Here is a 20348-nt window from a genome sequence, read left to right on the forward strand (position 1 = left end):
CACACTAATTTCAGTGCCACCAACAGGGAAAAAAAGCTTTGATTCGAAGAAAAAATAAATTTCTCCAATCAGCCAGCAAAGCAATTTTACGGTACATACACGCAGAGGAGGGGGAGAGGAACAGGGAGCGAGCGAGACACCCACACGCATAGAGGCAGGTTACATAAATGGGAAGCAGGAACCAATCGTCCCCTGCCTGGGAACGGACAGCCACACATGCATTCAAAAGCTGGTCTGCACCATTCACACGGACGGGAGGGGGTGGGCGGGCGAGCCCAACCAGCGCTGCTCAGGTGATTCTTCCGCTTCCCATCTCCTTAACAGAGGCGAGGCCGAGCTCTTTGGAAGCTCGCTGGCCTGCCGGAGCTGGGGTCCCTCCCAGCCAGCTCCTGGCGGCAACGTTTGAGATGCTCCGAGACGTTGCCCCTCTCCCCCCCCCGCTTCTCTCTCCACTCCCTTCTCTCTCGCTCGCTCTTCACCCCCTACCCTCTTTCCCCGCCTGTCCCGCTGCAGACTCGACAAATGTAATTACCGTATTTCTTCAATTCTAAGGCGCCATCGAATCTAAGGCGCACCCAATTTTTAGAGCTGTTACTTTAGGGGAAAAAGTGCGTCTTAGAATCGAAGAAATACGGTAGCTTAAAAAAGCTTTCCATGCCTACTCAGAAGCAAGTACCACTGACTTGAGTTCAATGGGATTTCCTCCCGGTAAGTGAATGTAGGATTGCTACCTTAATCACCTCCAACATGATAGCGTGGATAGGTGAAACCATGGCTTGAGAGTAAAGGACATAATTTGTACATAAAAAATCCCAAGTTCAAACCTAGGTATTCTCCGATCGAAAAGGGTCAGGTGATAGGAAAGACACCCTGGAGAGCTGCTGCCAGACATAGCAAAACTCGATAAGATGGAATAATCTAGGGTAACCAAATGGGAAGGAGGACAGGGCTCCTGCACCTTTAACAGTTATACAGAAAAGGGAATTTCACTGTAGTGCAGCTGGAGTGACCAGATGCAAAAGAGGTCAGGGCTCCTGCAACTTTAACTGTTGTGATGAAGAGGGAAATTCACCAGGTCCTGCTTCCATACAAATGATACCTGCTAATATTCCCTCTTCTAAACAACTGTTAAAGATACAGGAGCCCTGTCCTCCTTTCCATATGGTCACCCTAAGTAATTGTACCAGAATATATATATAAAAAACCTAACATAATAGATTAGGAACAATAGGAAAAACCTCTTTTTTAAAAAAAAGGGGAAAAAAGGTGGAGAGCAGAATTCCTTGCCTGTGAAATCAATTCAAAGCTTTGCAGAACAAGTGCTGAATTTAGGAACAAGGCTTTGGGCCTCATATTATGCAGGGCCTCTAAATATTTTGGACATAACTAAAATGTCAGGTAACTAAGAAATCTGGTGTGACTTACACCAGAGTTGCATTATATAGAGAAAGCATGGCAACGCAGCATTTACTATTGGAGGCAATACCGTATATGCAAACTAAAGCCAGTTTAGAAGTGCAAATCAACTTCATTTATTAGTGCTTTTATACCCAGCTTCTGAGAAGGCTATCTAGCACTACAAGCACTCCCTAATGCTGGTGGTACCCTTTCATTATCCTTCCTATTATAATGTAATACACTTTTTTCTCTTTATTTTTATGTGTTGGGCTCTCTGAAGCTTGGTACGGTTTAGGGCCTCTGCATATCTTAATCCACCCCTGTACAGAACAAAAACATAAACCTAAATAAAGATGAACCCAGTCTAACCACTAGGACGCTTCCCCTCCAACCTGGCTCTGTCCAGACGGTTTGGACTTCAGCTCCTGGGATTCCTGGCCATTGACTATGCTAGCCAGGGCTGATGGGTGTTGAATCCCAAAACATCTGGGGTGGGAAGACTGAACAGAATATTCAAAACAGAATCATGCATTCGACAGCAGCTTTGGGCCAGATCTACACCAAGTAGGCTATAGCGCTATGAAAGCAGTTTGAAAACAGTATATGTGATGTGTCATGGGCCCCAACAGTTGACAGTGCACTTCAATACCAGTATACTGCCTGTATCAACGCCAGTATAGATAGCAGTATAGATAAGATACCAGTATAGATAAGAACGTAAGAAGAGCCCTGCTGGATCAGACCAAGGGTGGATGAGAGCCAGTGTGGCATAGCGGCTACAGTGTTGGAGTGGGAGTCTGAAGGTCCGGGTTTTAATCCCACTCAGCCGTAGAAGCTCACTGGGTGACTTTGGGCCAATCACAGACTCTCAGCCCAACCTACCTCACAAAGTTGTTGTGAGGATAAAATGGAGAGGGGAAGGATTATGTACACTGCCTTGGGTTCCTTGGAGGAAAAAAGGCAGGATATAAATATAATAAATAAATAAATAAAACTAGTCCAGCACTGCTCACTCAGTGGCCAACCAGCTGTCGTCCAGGGAAACACAAGCAGGACCCTGTCTTGTTCACACACGCACACACACACCTGTTTTCTGGAATGCATCCCAGCAGCGGAGGCTGGCACGCCCTATGTCAGTGGGGCACTGACTCCAGGCTGGGTTTATGTCAGAGCTTTGAGGAGCTCTATGAGGCACTGAATGCAACTTGAGGGCTAAGTTTCAGCACCTTGGATAGCTCCTTTAGAGATCTGACTGAAACCCAGGACAGAATCACTGCCACGCTGACATCCGAGCCACCAGCCTCCACTGTCTGGCACTAAGATGGGCCGGTGGGGAGAGGTAAGGTGATGCAATTCAATTTTTTTTAAAAAAAAATATGGAAGGTAAAGCAGTGGTTTCTCCCACGTTAAGGGCCCATCCCTATGTATGCTAGGGTGATCCTATGAAAAGGAGGACAGGGCTCCTGTATCTTCAAGAGTTGTATAGAAAAGGGAATTTCAGCAGGTGTCATTTGTATATATGGAGAACCTGGTGAAATTCCCCCTTCATCACAACAGTTAAAGCTGCAGGAGCCCTGCCCTCTTTTAAATCTGGTCACTCTAGTATAGCTCTTGCAGCTTTAAGATGTTTTTACAATGTTTTTTTAGGATGTTTTTAACAATGTGTATTATGTTTTAATTCAGTTTTATGCATTTTATTGTTTATTGTTTATAGGGTTAAAACAAGCAGAGGCCCCCGCTCGATCAAAATGGAAAGGCGGGTAAGAAATAAATTTATTATTATTATTAACTGTTGTAATGAAGAGGGAATTTCACCAGGTTCTCCATATATACAAAGGACACCTGCTGAAATTCCCTTTTCTCTGCAACTGTTAAAGACGCAGGAGCCCTGTCCTCCTTTTCATATGGTCACCCTAATGCATGCACTTTAATAAATACATGCACTTTAATAAATGCGTGCTAAAGGGGTGATCCTATGCATATTTTGCATGCTTGGACAGAAAAAAAGCCCTACAGCTCCCCGCCTTCCCCTGCCAGCATGGGGACTTGTAGGTCTTTTCCCCCCCTGTCTGAATATGCATAGGGTCGCGCCTTAAAGGGTTAAAACAAGCAGAGGCCTCCGATTCCTAGAGAAGAGGGGGGAAATGGCAAAAGCGGGAATGGCCTTTCCGGTCCCGCCCATCCGACCCCGGAAAACGCAAAGGGACCACGTGAGCCTGCAGATTTACAGGAGGCCGCTTGAAGGTAAAAGGCGCAGGGTGGCGGCGGCGATGCGGTGGGTGGATGGATGGGGGGCGCGGGTGGAAGCTAAACGTGGGCTAAGCAGGAAAAGCGTGGGGCCGCCTTCTCCTCCCACCCGGCAAGGTGCGTTGGACTACAGGTCCCATCATCCCCAGCCCCCCCGGGACGCCGTGGGCGTTGGGTACTGTAGTCCGAAGCATCTGCAGGGCGCCGAGTTGGAGATGCTTCCTCTATAGAATCCCCGGGCTCTTGGTTGCATTCGGTGTTAGTCCTACTACTAATAATAATAATAATAATAATAATAATAATAATAATAATAATAAATTCTTACCCGCCTCTCCATTTTGATCGAGGTGGGGGAACTGCATTAAGTATAAAATACATAAAATACTGATTGAAAACATAGTACACATGGTTAAAACATCCTTTTGCATCTTTTAAAATCTAATTTAAAGTGTTTAATTCTGTTTTTTTTAATTTTGTACACCGCTCCGAAAATTTCAATGGGGTATATAAATATTGTTGATAATAATAATAATAATAATAATAATTTTAAAAAAACATCCGTTTGGGGTGACTAGGGCCACAGCTAGACCTAAGGTTTATCCTGGGATCATCCAGGGTTCGCCCCTGCCTGAGCACTGGATCCCCTGTGTGTCACCTAGATGAACAGGTTTGACCCCTGGACGATCCAGGGATAAACTTTAGTTCTAGCTATTATTATTATTATTATTATTTATTTATTTATTTATATAGCACCATCAATGTACATGGTGCTGTACAGAGTAAAACAGTAAATAGCAAGACCCTGCCGCATAGGCTTACAATCTAATAAAATCATAGTAAAACAATAAGGAGGGGAAGAGAATGCAAACAGGCACAGGGTAGGGTAGCCTGGGACAGAAGTTAGACCAGGGCAGGATCTACACTACTGCTTTAAAGCACTTTATAACAGTTATAAAGCGCTTTAACTGCTTTAAAGCGCTATAAAACTGTTATGAAGCGCTTTAAAGCAGTAGTGTAGATCTGGCCCAGGTGTCCTCGACCTGGTGCCGGCATATTCAGCTTGCAATCTACAACAATTCCAAGATTCTTCTCGTTTGTAGTATTGCTGAGCCATGTATCCCCCATCTTGTAACTGTACAGCACCATGTACTTACTCTGTACAGCACCATGTACATTGATGGTGCTATATAAATAATAATAATAATAATAATAATAATAATAATAATAAGAAGACGCCCATTTTGGGGAGTTGATGGGGGTTGTAGTCCCGACTTATCTGTTGAGCATCAGGGTTGGGGGAAGTTGAGTTGATTGATTTATTGCATTTATATACATACCGCCCAATAGCTGAAGCTCTCTGGGCGGTTTACAAAAATTAAAAACATTAAAAACCTATGCTGGACCTATGCAACTGTTAAAGATACAGGAGCCCAGTCCTCCTTTCCATAGGGTCACCCTAACGTTCTTGCAGTCGCTTTCGGGTCACCACAGATTTCCTTCCCTATGGAACTCGTGCTGCCTCAGAAGCTTGACCCTTTGATGGTTCCTCAAAAAGGTAAACGGTTCCTGCTTGACTAGGTGACCGTGTTTATTTAGCGAAAGTTTATAGACTATCACATTTAGAGATACCAGAAAAGAAGCTCAAAGACGTTAGTGGATTAAAATGCTATCAATCCTAAACCCATGAGGACTAAACCCAAAACAAGCAAAAGGCCAGAACTCTGCCCAAAACAAAACAAAAGTCACTTCCCCCCCTCAAATCAACGATTAAACTATTTAAAAAGCAGGATAAAGAGTTAAATTAATATTGCATCCAGACCACTGAATGCGGACGCAGGCTTAGCATACCCCCAATCTGCATGCAGCTGAATGGAAGAGGAGAAGGATGCATTAGTTTGAGGCCTTTGCTTGAGGGGTAAACTTAACTTGTTTGGGGGAGAATCTCTCTCGTTTATTTCGAAATGTTGATTTAATTTTATTCATTTATTACATTTCTACAACGCCCAATAGCCAAACGCGCTCTGGGTGGTTTGCAAAGAATAAAAAATCCCAAAACTACAGTGTTATGCAAAGTATGAAAACCAGTTTAGCTATGTGCCTTTGAAAACGGTCCGGCAGCTTCAGCTGGTACAAAACAGGGCAGCCCGTTTACTAACAGGGACTGGCCGGCGAGATCACATTACGTCAGTCCTTTTACAACTTCATTGGCTGCCAGTCCAGGTCCGGGCCCGATTCAAAGTGCTGGTATTGACATTTAAAGCCCTAAACGGTTTGGGGCCAGGTTATTTGAAGGAACGCCTCCTCCCATATATACCTGCCCGGACCTTAAGATCATCTACAGGGGCCCTTCTCCGTGAGCCCCTGTCAAAGGAAGTGAGGCAGGTGGCTACTAGGAGCAGGGCTTTCTCCACTGTGGCACCCCGGTTGTGGAATGAGCTCCCCAGAGAGGTCCGCCTGGCGCCTACACTGTACTCCTTTCATCGCCAGTTGAAGACCTTTTTATTCTCTCAGTATTTTAACACTTAATTTTAACTTAAATTTAAATTATACTGTTCTAACTCTGTATTTTAATCTTATACCAATTTTGCTGCGTGGTTTTTATCTTGGTTGTGCTTTTTATACTGTATTTTGTATTTGTGCTTTTAACCTGTTGGTTGTTTTATTATGGTTTTAATTTTTGTGAACCGCCCAGAGATAGGCGGTTTTGTGAACCGCCTATTGGGCGGTATAAAAATGCGATAAATAAATAAATAAAATACAAACACAGAAACAAAGCAGACACACAGAAACACACACGCAAACATATCCAAACAATATTCCATGATCTGACTAAAAACCAATCGTATACTGCCAAATGCAAGGGAATAGTTTTATTTGAATTTTGTTCTTTTAAAAATGTAATGTTAATGGCGTTTTTGTTCTTTTATTCTCTTTGTTCATCTGAAACCTTTGGATACGGCGCGGTATATAAGTATGGTAAATGAATAAGTAGAGGAAATTCTTAACCTAGTGCCGAAAAGATAATGCTGGCACCCGCGTGAGTGGGTGGGCTTGTTGGGGAAATCGTTCCGTAATCGGGGGGCCATCAGCAAGAAGGCCTTCTCCGTTGTTGCTACCTGGAGGACAATACGCGTAGATTAAGAACATCAGAAGGGCCCTGCTGCATCAGACCGAGGGTCCATCTAGTCCAGCACTCTGTTCACACAGTGGCCAAACAGCCATCAGCCAGGGATGAACAAGCAAGACATGGTGCAACAGAACCCTCCTGCCCATGTGCCCCAGCAACTGGTGATTCAGGTGATGATTTGGTAATGTCAGTTTCCTCTAGAACTTGGAATCCTCTGTACCAGCCTCCCCCACCCTGTTGCTCTCCATTAGTGTTGGACTCCAATCCCCATCAGCCACAGCCAGCATGGCTAATTGCCAGTTATGCTGGAAGTTGTCAGGTTGGGGAAGGCTACTCGATTAATTTATTAATTAATAATATTTCTATGTTGCCCAATAAAGACAAGGCAGAGATGCAGTCTGAGCTCCAAAACACAAAACCACTCTTTTGAACCCAAATGCAGATGGCGCTGGAGGGCAGCACTTCGCTTTCACAGAACCGTAGAGCTGGAAGGGGCCTATACAGCCGTGGAGTCCAACCCCCTGCTAGGTGCAGGAATGCATCTTAAAGCATCCCTGACAGACGGCTGTCCAGCTGCCTCTTGAAGGCCTCTAGGGTGGGGGAGCCCACCACCTCCCTAGGTCATTGGTTCCATTGTCATACCGCTCTAACAATCAGGAAGTTTTTCCTGATGGCCAGCCAGAATCTGGCTTCCTGTCACTTGAGCCCAATATTCCGTGTCCTGAGTCCAACCTCCTGCTCAATGCAGGAATCCACCTTAAAGCATCCCTGACAGATGGCTGTCCAGCTGCCTCTTGAAGCCCTCTAGTGTGGAAGAGCCCACCCTAGGTCACTGGTTCCGTTGTCATACTGCTCTAGCAGTCAGGACGTTTTTCCTGATGTCCTGCTGGAATCTGGCTTCCTGTCACTTGAGCCCATTATTCTGTGTCCTGCACTCTGGGATGGTCAAGAAGAGATCTGTACAACAGTGGAACAATCTACCTACGGAGGTGGTGGATTCTCCATGTATGGAGGTTTTTAAGAAGAGGCTGGATAGCCACCTCTCAGGGATGATATAGTTGGTTTTCCTGCACATTGCAAAGGGTTGGACTAGATGGTCCCTTGTGGTACCTTCCAACTCTACAACTCTATGATTCTACCTCACAGGGTTGTTGTGAGGTAGAATCTGGGATGATCGAGAAGAGATCCTGGCCCTTCTCTGTGTGGTCACCTTTCAAGTATTTGAAGAGGGCTTTGCAGCATGTCAGCTCCCCAAGTATTATTTTATTTATTTATTTATTTATTTATTGCACTTATATACCGCTCCCATATCCAGGGCTCTCTGGACGGTTTACAGAAATTCTAAAATTAAGATAAAAACGAGTATACAAAATTTAAAATTCTAAAACATTAAAAATTAAAAGTATATATTTAAAATCTTAAGAAATAATGCCCAGGAGATGGCAGGGGAGCCTGGCAGACACCAAGAGAGGTGCCCGTGGCCACGTTGGCGCCCACAGTCATGACACCATAATTTTATTTCATACGTGAATCGAGGATATCTCCATTGCAACCACGTCCATCAAGAGCCTTCTCTCAGATTGTAGGAAAGAGAATACATATAATTTGCTGCTGGGAAGAATCACAAAGAATGTCACCAAGCGCCTGAATTTTGCCTGTAAAGTAAGAACAATATTAAGCATGCTGCTATCTGTCCACGACTAGACTTAAACTTGTGATTTCTTTTGATTTGTATGTGCATATTTGGAAATTTAATAAAAGCTTACATTTTTTTTTATTTAAAAGGATGGTAGTCATCGGGCCACCTTTCCACCCCCACAGACAGTGGAGTGGCATCAGGGAGGTGTTTTAGATCCTCTCCTCACTGCGCTGGAATGGAAGCAGCCACCATGCAGCCCACTCAGGTAGGGGAATGATGATGGCAGAGATGGGGGTGGGGGCAGTTTGGGTGGCTTTCCCCCCCCCCTGCCCCCCATCCCAAGGAACCTCCAGATTGGACGCCATCTCTTGCCCTATTCGTTCTGGGAACACCTCGGCAAAATGCTGCAGAGTCATAGAATCATAGAATAGCAGAGTTGGAAGGGGCCTACAAGGCCATCGAGTCCAACCCCCTGCTCAATGCAGGAATCCACCCTAAAGCATCCCTGACAGATGGTTGTCCAGCTGCCTCTTGAAGGCCTCTAGTGTGGGAGAGCCCACAACCTCCCTAGGTAGCTGATTCCATTGTCGCACTGCTCTAACAGTTAGGAAGTTTTTCCTGATGTCCGGCTGGAATCTCGCTTCCTGTCACTTGAGCCCGTTATTCCGTGTCCTGCACTCTGGGAGGATCGAAAAGAGATCCTGGCCCTCCTCTGTGTAACAACCTTTTAAGTATTTGAAGAGTGCTATCACATCTCCCCTCAATCTTCTCTTCTCCAGGCTAAACTTGCCCAGTTCTTTCAGCCTCTCTTCATAGGGCTTTGTTTCCAGACCCCTGATCATCCTGGTTGCCCTCCTCTGAACACGCTCCAGCTTGTCTGCGTCCTTCTTGAATTGTGGAGCCCAGAACTGGACGCAATACTCTAGATGAGGCCTAACCAGGGGCGAATAGAGAGGAACCAGGACCTCACGTGATTTGGAAGCTATACTTCTATTAATGCAGCCCCAAATAGCATTTTCCTTTCTTGCAGCCATATCACACTGTTGGCTCATATTCAGCTTGCAATCTACAACAATTCCAAGATTCTTCTCGTTTGTAGTATTGCTGAGCCAAGTATCCCCCATCTTGTAACTGTACAGCACCATGTACTTACTCTGTACAGCACCATGTACATTGATGGTGTTATATAAATAATAATAATAATAATAATAATAATAATAATAATAATAATAATTGTAACTGTGCATTTGGTTTCTATTTCCTAAATGTAAAACTTGGAGTCCTCTGAGTTTATCCCATGTAGCTTTTAAGCCATATTTTTACCAGCCTCCCGATGTTGAGTTACAACTTCTCGTCGTCCCTGGCCTTGGCCAGGATGATGGCGAGCGGCAGCCCAATAATCGTTGCCGTGTTTCCCTTCCGATTGCAACTGGAGGGAGAGGTAGGGTGACCACAGGAAAAGGAGGACTGGGCTCCTGTATCATTAACAGTTATATAAAAAAGGGAATTTCAGCAGGTGTCCTTTGTAGGCGTGCAGCACCTGGTGACATTCCCTCTTCATCACAATGATTAATGCTGCAGGAGCTCTGTCCTGTTTTGTATCTGGTCCAGAAGGCAGGGTTCCTGCAGCCCTAACTGCTGTGATGAAGAGGGAATTTCACCAGGCGCTGCATGCCTACAAAGGACACCTGCTGAAATCCCCTTTTCTATGCAACTGTTGAAGATACAGGAGCCCGGACCTCCTTACCATGGGGTCACCCTAGGGAGAGGTTACTCTTTGCATCCTGCCTGGGTGTATTTACGAGGAAGGACAATGCTTTCTTCTCTCAGGTGACCTTCGAGGAGGTGGCTGTGCGCTTCACCGAGGAGGAGTGGGCCTTGCTAGATCCGGGCCAAAGAGTTCTCTATAAAGCGGTGATGCTTGAGAATTATGGGACGGTGACCTCTTTGGGTGAGGATCCCTTTGTCCTTAATTTCGAGATGCTGCGGAGGGGTGGGGGTTGTTTATGAGTTCCTTACAAAGGCGCCAGTGAAGACGTTCGCTGAACAGGTCTGCTTTGCCCTGTATCCATTTTGTCTGGCCATTCTGAGGTCTCTTAGCAGAAAGCAGAGCCTTCGCTCCAAGGTGCACAACTTCAGGCTTGCCTGAGGTCCCAATTCAGCCCCTCCAAAGGCCCCGCCTCCTGCTCTTGGCCACACCCCCTTTCTCTCAACCACCAATTGTTTGGTAGCTTCCTGGCTTTTGTGCAATTCCCCCCTCCCCCATTTTAACAGGTTGAGCTGCCTCTCCTAAGGCATCATCGGCATCATCATCATCACATTTATATCCTGCCTTTTTTCCTCTTAGGAACCCAAGATGGCGTACATAACCCTCCTCCTCTCCATTTTATCCTCACAACAACCACCCTGTGAGGTGGGTTGGGCTGAGAGTCTGTGACTGGCCCAGAGCCACCCAGTGAGCTTCCATGGCTGAGTGGGGACTAGAACCTGGATCTCCCAACTCCCAGTCCGACACTTTAGCCACTACGCCACACTGGCTCTTATTTACCGGCAGTAAATTGCGTCAACCTACCAAATGCCAGTGGCTTTGCCTTTGGCCCCGCCCCCTTTGCCTTTAGCTCCACCCACCAGTGGAAAGTGGCCCCCGTGAGCTGCTCTGGAAGGGAGTTTGGACCCCCTGGCTGAAACGTTCTGCACCCCTGCGCTAAACCATAGCTTAGATGAGGGATGGGCAAACGTGGGGCCCTCCAGATGTTTTGGCCTACGACAGTGAGGGCTGATGGGAGTTTTAGGCCAAAACATCTGGAGGGCCCCACGTTTGCCCATCCTCTGGGCTCGATGGGCCAGTGGGGTGACTTCTCAGGAGGCAGCTTCATCCATTCCTATGTATTTGTTTCTAGAAATGATCCTGCGTTCGAAACCAGACCTCATCTCCTGGCTGGAAGAACATGTAGAAGAAGACCTCTTTGTCTGGAGTTCGGCAGAAGAGGGGAGATTTTCAGGTACATGTTTAGTTCTGTGATGGGTCCCTTCCGCATCCCAGAGTGGCTGCAGAATTGTAGAATGTGAGGTCTTTCCCAAGAAAACTGAATGGGCCTCTTTTGTGTTGATTGTGACTGTAGGACTTTCATCTCAATGCTGTTTCTGCCAGCTAAGAAATACCTTTCTGTTTCCCTTCGTCCTGCCGGCAACTTCTCTACCTTTCTATTAATTATAATTACATTTATATCCCACCCTTTTTCCCGCCAAGAATCTCAAAGTGGCTTACATGATTCTCCTCTTCTCGATTTTATCCTCACAACAGCCTTGTGAGGTAGAATCATAGAATTGTAGAGTTGGAAAGGACCACAAGGGATCTTCTAGTCCAACCCTCTGCAATGTGCAGGAAAACCAACTATATCATCCTTGAGAGGTGGCTATCCAGCCTCTTCTTAAAAACCTCCAGAGATGGAGAATCCACCACCTCCATAGGTAGACCGTTCCACTGTTGTACAGATCTCTTCTTGATCATCCCAGAGTGCAGGACACGGAATAATCAGCTCAGGTGACAGGAAGCCAAACTGAAGTCCAACTGTTCTGGTTGGACATCAGGAAAAACTTCCTGACTGTTAGAGCAGTACGACAATGGAACCAGTTCCCAGGGAGGTTGTGGGCACTCCCACCCTAGAGGCCTTCAAGAGGCAGCTGGACGGCCATCTGTCAGGGATGCTTTAACGTAGATTCCTGCATTGAGCAGGGGGTTGGACTCGATGGCCTTAGAGGCCCCTTCCAACTCTATGATTCTGTGAGATCTTACTGTCAGGAAGTTTTTCCTTATATTTCATCGAAGTCTAGGTAGCTGTAACATATACCCATTATTTTGGATCCTGTTTTCTGTGGCCATGGAAAATAGTTCTTGGCCATCTTCCCTGTGGCACCCTTTCATAGAACCCTAGAATAGTAGAGTTGTAAAGGGCCTATAAGGCCATCGAGTCCAACCCCCTGCTCAATGCAGGAATGTACCTGAACATGGCTAACATGTCTCCCCTCAGTCTTCTGAGTTAGGCCCTGGGTAGGCCTCATCTAGAGTATTGCGTCCAGTTCTGGGCTCCACAATTCAAGAAGGACGCAGACAAGCTGGAGCGTGTTCAGAGGAGGGCAACCAGGAGGATCAGGGGTCTGGAAACAAAGCCCTATGAAGAGAGACTGAAAGAACTGGGCATGTTTAGCCTGGAGAAGAGAAGATGGAGGGGAGACATGAGAGCACTCTTCAAATACTTAAAAGGTTGTCACACAGAGGAGGGCCAGGATCTCTTCTCGATCCTCCCAGAGTGCAGGACACGGAATAATCAGCTCAGGTGACAGGAAGCCAGATTCTGGCTGGACATCAGGAAAAACTTCCTGACTGATAGAGCAGTATGACAATGAGACCAGTTACCTAGGGAGATTGTGGGTTCTCCCACACTAGAGGCCTTCAAGAGGCATCTGGACAACCATCTGTCAGGGATGCTTTAGGGTGGATTCCTGCGTTGAGCAGGGGGTTGGACTCGATGGCCTTGTAGGCCCCTTCCAACTCTGCTATTCTATGATTCTATGATTTTCTCTTGACTGAGCCTCCGAAGTTCTTTCAGCTTGTCCCCTCACAGGGCCTGTCCTGAAGTCCCTGGATCATCTTTGTTGCCCTCCTCCGATGTCCTTCTGGAAATGTGGTGCCCAGAATTGCACACAATACTCCAGGTGTGCTCCCGCTAGTGCCAAGTAGAGAGGAATAAGGACTTCACGCATCTGTGATATAATGTGTCTTCTAATGCATCCCAGAACTGCGTTAGCCCTTCTAGTGGCTCTCTTGCACTACTGACTCACGTTCAGCGTGATGTTGATGACCACACCCAAATGTATGTATTTATTTATTACATTTCTATACCGCCCAATAGCCGAAGCTCTCTGGGTGGTTGACACAAAAGTATAAAACAACAGTATAAAAACATGCTATAAAATCCAATATAAAAACACAACCAGGATAAAATCAGCAGCAGTGCAGAAATACAAATTTAAAATACAGATTTAAAACATTAAACTTAAAATTAATTTATAGACTGTTAACATATTGAGAGAATAAAAAGGTCTTCACCTGGCGTCTGAAAGCATATAATGTAGGTGCCAAGCGAACCTCCTTAGGGAGCTCATTCCACAGCCGGGGTGCCACGGCAGAGAAGGCCCTGCTCCTGGTAGCCACCTGCCTCACTTCTTCGATGTAGTGCTTTCAAGCCATCTTGTATGTGGACTCTACGTTTTTCCTCCCTAAGTGTAATCCCTTACATTTCTCCCCGTTAAAGGGCGTCTTGTTCCTCTCAGCCCAGTCTTCCGGCTGTGAATGGCCCAGAGTCACCCAGTGAATTTCAGGCCTAATGAGAGCTAGAACCCAGGTCTCCTGAGTCCCAGTCCCAACACTTCAGCCGCTACACCACACTGGCTCTCTTTTTGAATTAGGAGAGCGTTTTAAGCATTCTCCCTCTGTTTTATCCCAAAGATGATGAGATCAGTTGGGAAGATTATTTTCGAGTGGGAAGTCCCATGTCAGAAGAAGAAGTTGAGACCTTTCCGGAAAGATGCCGGGAGTCTATTTCCTTCCTGGATGACGGTGGCGAGAGTGAGTATTGATTGCTGATGCACCATGGGAAACAGTGAGGAAGAGATGGGGGGGGGGGGGTTATTGATTTATTTAAAATATTTCTTGGCCGCTTTTCAGGGCAGAGGCCCTCCAGCAAAACCAGCAGAAACAACACTAATATTCATTGACAGTATTCATCATGGTGCAGATAACGCTCGTGCATAAATCTTTTACAGGGAAATACAGCCCTGTGGGTGAGTGGTTCCCGAGTCCGGGAGACAGGCTCATTGCCTGTTCTGGATGGGGTTGCTCTGCCTCTGAAAGAACAGGTTCGTAGTTTGGGGGTACTCTTAGACCCATTTCTGTTGTTGGAGGCTCAAGTAGCCGCCACGGCTCGGAGTGCCTTTTACCATCTTCGGTTGGTTCGCCAACTACGGCCTCTCCTGGACAGGGATAGCTTGGCCCCGGTGGTACAGGCATTGGTAACCTCAAGACTGGATTACTGCAATGTGCTCTATGTGGGGCTGCCCTTGAAGCTGCTCCGGAAGCTGGAGCTAGTGCAGAATGCTGCAGCTCGGCTGTTGTCTGGAGCTGCCCCTTTCCAGCATGTAACTCCTCTACTGAGGGAACTGCACTGGCTGCCTATTCGCTACCGGGCCAGGTTGAAGGTTCTCGTACTTGTGTACGAAGCCCTAAACAACTTGGGACCAGGATACCTGAGTGAGCGCCTTCTCCCCTACCAATCTGCCCAGTCACTGAGGTCATCCGAGGGCCTGCTCCTGGTGGTTCCACATAGACCCATCCTCCGATTGGAGTACACCAGGGGAAGAGCCTTCAGCGTGGTGGCCCCCTTCCTCTAGAATTCCCTGCCTCTGGAGGTCAGGCAGGCGCCAACTTTGTATTCTATTCGGTGCCTCCTGAAAAGGTCGTTATTCTAGGAAGCCTTTCCTTAATGACCAGCCACGGTTCACTGTACATTTTGCTTCTTTTAAAATCTATTTTAAAGTGTTTTATTCTGTTTTTATTGTATTTTATCTTGTACACTGCTCTGAAATTTTCAATGGGGAGCGGTAGATAAATACTGTAAATTAAAGAAAGAAAGAAAGAAAGAAAGAAAGAAAGAAAGAAAGAAAGAAAGAAAAAAAGAGGCTGTCCACGCTTGAAAATTAGAAGTTTGCTCCCGTTTTACATTGGGTGCGGCCTTTGCTGAATTCAGAATACAACACTGCCCCTCCACCAGTGGTGTATGATCTGTGGGGAGACATGATAGCTCTCTTCAAATACTTAAAAGGTTGTCACACAGAGGAGGGCCAGGATCTCTTCTCGATCCTCCCAGAGTGCAGGACACGGAATAACGGGGTCAAGTTAAAGGAAGCCAGATTCCGGCTGGACATCAGGAAAAACTGATGGGCTGAGAGTCTGTGGCTGAGTTTGGATGACACGCTAATCAATGGTTGTTTCCCATTCTGTTCCTATTACCCACCCACCCCAGTTGATTAGTGTATCGTCCAAACTCAGCCTGTGACTGGCCCAAAGTCACCCAGTGAGCTTCCATGGCTGAGTGGGGACTAGAACCCGGGTCTCCAAACTCCAGTCCAACACTCTAGCCACTATGCGACACTAGCTCTAACCATTATACCACACTGTTTTTGTGTGTGCATAGAGTTACATGCAACTTGTGTCCGAAGTGTAGGGCAAGAGTGGAGAACATTTGAGTTGGGGATCAGGACCGGCCGTTCCTGTGCCCTCTTTTCTCTTCAGTCACACACCCTTCCCCACGCTTAAAGACAGACATTCTATCTGTGTGGTACTCTTCAAATACTTGAAAGGTTGTCGCACAGAGGAGGACCAGGATCTCTTCTAGATCCTCCCAGAGTGCAGGACACGGAATAACGGGCTCAAGTGTCAGGAAGCCAGATTCCGGCTGGACATCAGGAAAAACTTCCTGACTGTTAGAGCAGTACGACAATGGAACCAGTTACTTAGAAGAGGTTGTGGGCTCTCCCACACTAGAGGCCTTCAAGAGGCAGCTGGACAAGCATCTGTCAGGGATGCTTTAGGGTGGATTCCTGCATTGAGCAGGGGGTTGGACTCGATGGCCTTGTAGGCTCCTTCCAACTCTGCTATTCTAGGATTCTATGATTCTAGGACAGTCCAAATAGAATTGCACTGTTGTTATTGTGGCATAAGATATTATGGGCAGTAGAGTGCCCTTACAATCCTGTCCTGCTTGTGGGTTTCCAGTGGACAGCTGGTTGGCCACTGTGTGAACATAATGCTAGACTAGATGACTCTTGATCTGATGAGCAGGGGGTTGGACTAGATGGCCTTGTAGGCCCCTTCCAACTCTACTATTCTATGGCCTTGTTCAGACAACACGCTAAACCATGCTTCAAATACTTAATACTTTTAAGTATTTGAACCACTCTTCAAATACTTAAAAGGTTGTCACACAGAGGAGGGCCAGGGTTTCTTCTCGATCCTCCCAGAGTGCAGGACACGGAATAACGGGCTCAAGTGACAGGAAGCCAGATTCCAGCTGGACATCAGGAAAAACGTCCTGACTGTTAGAGCAGTACGACAATGGAACCAGTTACCTAGGGAGGTTGTGGGCTCTCCCACACTAGAGGCCTTCAAGAGGCAGCTGGACAACCATCTGTCAGGGATGCTTTAGGGTGGATTCCTGCATTGAGCAGGGGGTTGGACTTGATGGCCTTACATGCCCCTTCCAACTCTACTATTCTATGATTCTATGTTTCTAGTGTTTAGAAGCGTGTAACCGAAACAGACAAACCAAAAGGACAGGTTCTTGACCATCAGATCTTATTTTATTTTTACAGCCGAAGTGCGCCATCCTGAAATCTCTAAAGACCATTCCCGCAACGCTGAATACCCCTCCTGGCTCAAGGTGGACCTTCATTCGCTTCTCCCTCACCTGGAACTCTACACCCAGGCCCTGAGTGCCGTTCTCTATTCTACACTGAGCCTATCTAATGCCTATCTGTTGAGTATCAGCCGGCAGCAGCGGAGGAGGAAATTGATAGGCCAGCTTTTTCGGAAACACTTCTTCCGAGTCTCCAGGACTCGCCGTATCCTCTGCAAGCGGAGGATGAAACGCGCGGCCGCGTTCCTGGCACTGCTCGACGGCGGGCCGATCCCCCGGCGCTGGTGGGTGTCCCCCACGACCGGCCGCAACTGGTGGGAGAACTTTGTTCAGGCGGACTCGGGCGACGACAAGTGGATCGAGCATTTCCGCATGAGCCGGGGCACCCTCTTCGAAATCGCGGACGCGCTCCGGCCCCAGCTGGAGCGGCAGAGGACCACCATGCGGGAAGCCATCACGGTGGAGAAGCGCGTGGCCATTGCCGTGTGGTGGCTTTCGAATTTGGAGTGCTACCGCGAGGTGGCCACGCAGTTTGGAGTCGGGAGGTCCACCGTGGGAGAGATTGTTCTGGAGGTGTGCTTTGCCATCCGGCACAAACTTGCTCACCGGAACATCTACCTGGGTGACTACCAGAAGGTAAGCTGGAGAAGCTTTAACTGTTGTGATGAAGAGGGAATTTCACCAGGTGCTGCATGCATACAAAGGACACCTTCTGAAATCCCCTTTTCAATACAACTATTATTGTATTCACCAGGTGCTGCATGCATACAAATGACACCTGCTGAAATTCCCTTTTCTATGTAACTGTTAAAGATACAGGAGCCCTGTCCTCCTTTTCATATGGTCACCTTAAGCTTGTATGGACTTCATTTTCACAAAGACGTTCTTTCTCTTTGTGTTGCTGTTTTTGCTGCTTTATTTAGAACTGGGAGAATCTACGAAGGCTCGAGCCGAATACTCACAAATACAGGAAACATGGAAATTTTGGAGTGCCCAGTCTACTTTGGGAATTAAATGATTTTTGACCTCTGTCCTGACAGGGCACTTCTGCCCAAGCTGGAAAAGGGCATTTCAGCCATGCCTCATCTCTTCCATCAAGTGGTCATTTCTTACCAGACTCCATGCATATTCCTTACCCCATAGAATTCTAGGGGAAAACTCCAGTTGTATGCATACGTCTGTCTTTTTTTGTTGTTTATTCGTTCAGTCGCTTCCGACTCTTCGTGACTTCATGGACCAGCCCACGCCAGAGCTTTCTGTTGGCTGTCGCCACCCCTAGCTCCCCCAAGGTCAAGTCTGTCACCTCCAGAATATCATCCATCCATCTTGCCCTTGGTCGGCCCCTCTTCCTTTTGCCTTCCACTTTCCCTAGCATCAGCCTCTTCTCCAGGGTATCCTGTCTTCTCATTATGTGGCCAAAGTCCTTCAGTTTTGCCTTTAATACCATTCCCTCAAGTGAGCAGTCTGGCTTTATTTCCTGGAGTATGGACTGGTTTGATCTTCTGGCAGTCCAAGGCACTCTCAGCATTTTCCTCCAACACCACAGTACAAAAGCATCTCTCTTCCTTCGCTCAGCCTTCCTTATGGTCCAGCTCTCGCAGCCATAGGTTACTACGGGGAATACCATTGCTTTAACTATGCGGACCTTTGTTGCCAGTGTGGTGTCTCTGCTCTTAACTATGTTATCAAGATTTGTCATTGCTCTCCTCCCAAGAAGTAAACGTCTTCTGATTTCCTGGCTGCAGTCAGCATCTGCAGTAATCTTTGCGCCCAGAAATACAAAGTCTGTCACTGCCTCCACGTTTTCTCCCTCTATTTGCCAGTTACATGCAGAAATTCTTCAAGCCTCTTTTTAAAAAAAACAAACACAAATTTACAAAATGTCCTTTTTAAAAGCCAGTACACCACTTAACATCGCAAGCTAGTGACTTTATGAAAAGTACAGATTTGCACATTTATTTATTTATTTATTTTTATTTATTACATTTTTATTCCGCCCAATAGCCGAAGCCTTGATGTCGCCAACAAATCCTTTCCATGTAGCCATATGGCAATTTGCCATTTTCACTGTCCCCTGAGGGCACTTTTCAGGGATTTATTTGTGGTTGTGATAACCAATAAATAAATAAATCCCTTTTTAATTCACGGCTTCAACCTTATTCCTTGCAGTTAATGGACAGCTTGAAGAAGATGAGGTTACCTCGTTGCAAAAGTCTATTTTTAATTCATGCCTTTTTCTTTATCCCTCGCAGATAATGGATGGCTTCAAGAAGTTGGGCTTCCCCCACTGCATCGGCGTCATGGATGGGACACTTCTGCCCATAGTTACCCCTACAGGTCAGGCTGATGAGTCCGCCAATCGTAAAAAATTCCACTCTGTCCTCCTCCAGGGAACGACCGACCATACTGGCCGATTTATTGACATTGAAGTAGGGTGGAGTGGGAAACCCCATGACGTGTCCATCTTCCGGAACTCTGCACTGTGCCAGGCCATGGACAATGGTACTTTTGTTCCGGGGAACCCTCTTATCACCCTTGGGGATGTGCAGATACCGCCGCTAATACTGGCCGACGGTGCCTACCCTATGCGGAAGTGGCTCATGAAACCGTACGACGATTTCCCTGACGAAAGAGAGAGCCAATTCAACAGCACCTTCACCCGTTGCCACGAGGTTGTTGGGCGGGCTTTTGGCAGACTGAAAGCCAGGTGGCAGTGCCTCACCAATCGGTTACCAGTGGCAGAGGAGAATGTTGTGGCGGTGGTCACGGCATGCGCTGTGCTGCACAATGTTTGTGAGACCAAAGAACACGCGCTACACCAAGGCCTGGACATTCCCGACCATATACTGTTACCCGAGTGTAATGAGGAGGAATCCTGTCCGTATAACAACAGGGATGTGGAAGAGGGAGAGATGGTGCGTGATGCGATCACCGCTTTCCTTGTCGATAATATCCAACCTTGATTGAGAGTTACCATCATTCATGTTTTTGTATACTGGTATGTGTGTTTTCCTTCCAAATAAAGTTGAGTTGATTACGCAACATGTTTCATTCATAGACTGCACATGTCAGTTGCCTGGTTAGTGAGGTAATCGGATGATGATGATGATGGTGATGATTTCTTAACCGCCTCTCTGTTTGGATTGAGGCGGGGGACAACAAGTATAAAATACATAAAACTGAATTAAAAACCTAGTATACATGATTAAAACATCCTAAATGATGTTTTTGTGAACCGCCCAGAGAGCTCCGGCTATTGGGCGGTATAGAAATGAAATGAAATGAAATGAAATAAATAAATACACCCTAAAATTCCACCGGATAAGCTAATGGTTCCACATGGACCTGCATCCCATTTGAACTCCTACTTACAGTAGAGCCTTCAGTATTATTATTTATTTATTTATTTATTTATTTATTTATATAGCACCATCAATGTACATGGTGCTGTACAGAGTAAAAC

General features: G+C 46.6%; 2 protein-coding genes across 3 annotated transcripts in view; both read left to right on the forward strand.

The window, feature by feature from the left end:
- LOC134396128 (zinc finger protein 91-like) overlaps positions 1-20348 on the forward strand; it is a 54850-nt gene that overhangs the window by 14523 nt on the left and 19979 nt on the right. The window contains exon 6 of the mRNA XM_063122495.1: positions 19733-19747. Coding sequence (XP_062978565.1) covers positions 19733-19747 — 15 coding nt within the window. The remainder of the gene's footprint in view (positions 1-19732; positions 19748-20348) is intronic.
- Positions 3628-19922, forward strand: LOC134396200 (uncharacterized). Of its 2 annotated transcripts, XM_063122610.1 has the most exons (8): positions 3628-3642; positions 5137-5200; positions 8558-8676; positions 10242-10362; positions 11312-11413; positions 13921-14040; positions 16842-17521; positions 19138-19922. In XM_063122610.1, the coding sequence occupies exons 3-8, from the start codon at positions 8647-8649 to the stop codon at positions 19846-19848; spliced, it is 1764 nt and encodes a 587-aa protein (XP_062978680.1). In that variant the 5' UTR covers positions 3628-3642; positions 5137-5200; positions 8558-8646; the 3' UTR covers positions 19849-19922. The 2 variants fall into 2 exon arrangements, with proteins under 2 accessions (XP_062978680.1, XP_062978681.1); XM_063122611.1 differs by lacking the exon at positions 3628-3642 and having other exon boundaries at positions 4930-5200; positions 16848-17521.

The sequence above is a fragment of the Elgaria multicarinata genome, chromosome 3 (genome assembly GCF_023053635.1).
Source record: "Elgaria multicarinata webbii isolate HBS135686 ecotype San Diego chromosome 3, rElgMul1.1.pri, whole genome shotgun sequence".
In the NCBI taxonomy this organism is placed as follows: Eukaryota; Metazoa; Chordata; class Lepidosauria; order Squamata; family Anguidae; genus Elgaria; species Elgaria multicarinata.

Bases quoted from the DNA above. Each gene is read 5' to 3' on its own strand.
- LOC134396200 (XM_063122610.1), top strand. From the start codon at position 8,647: ATGGAAGCAGCCACCATGCAGCCCACTCAG. The intron at 11,414-13,920 runs GTACATGTTTAG...TTTATCCCAAAG, and splicing joins AGAAGAGGGGAGATTTTCAG to ATGATGAGATCAGTTGGGAA. The intron at 14,041-16,841 runs GTGAGTATTGAT...TTATTTTTACAG, and splicing joins CCTGGATGACGGTGGCGAGA to CCGAAGTGCGCCATCCTGAA.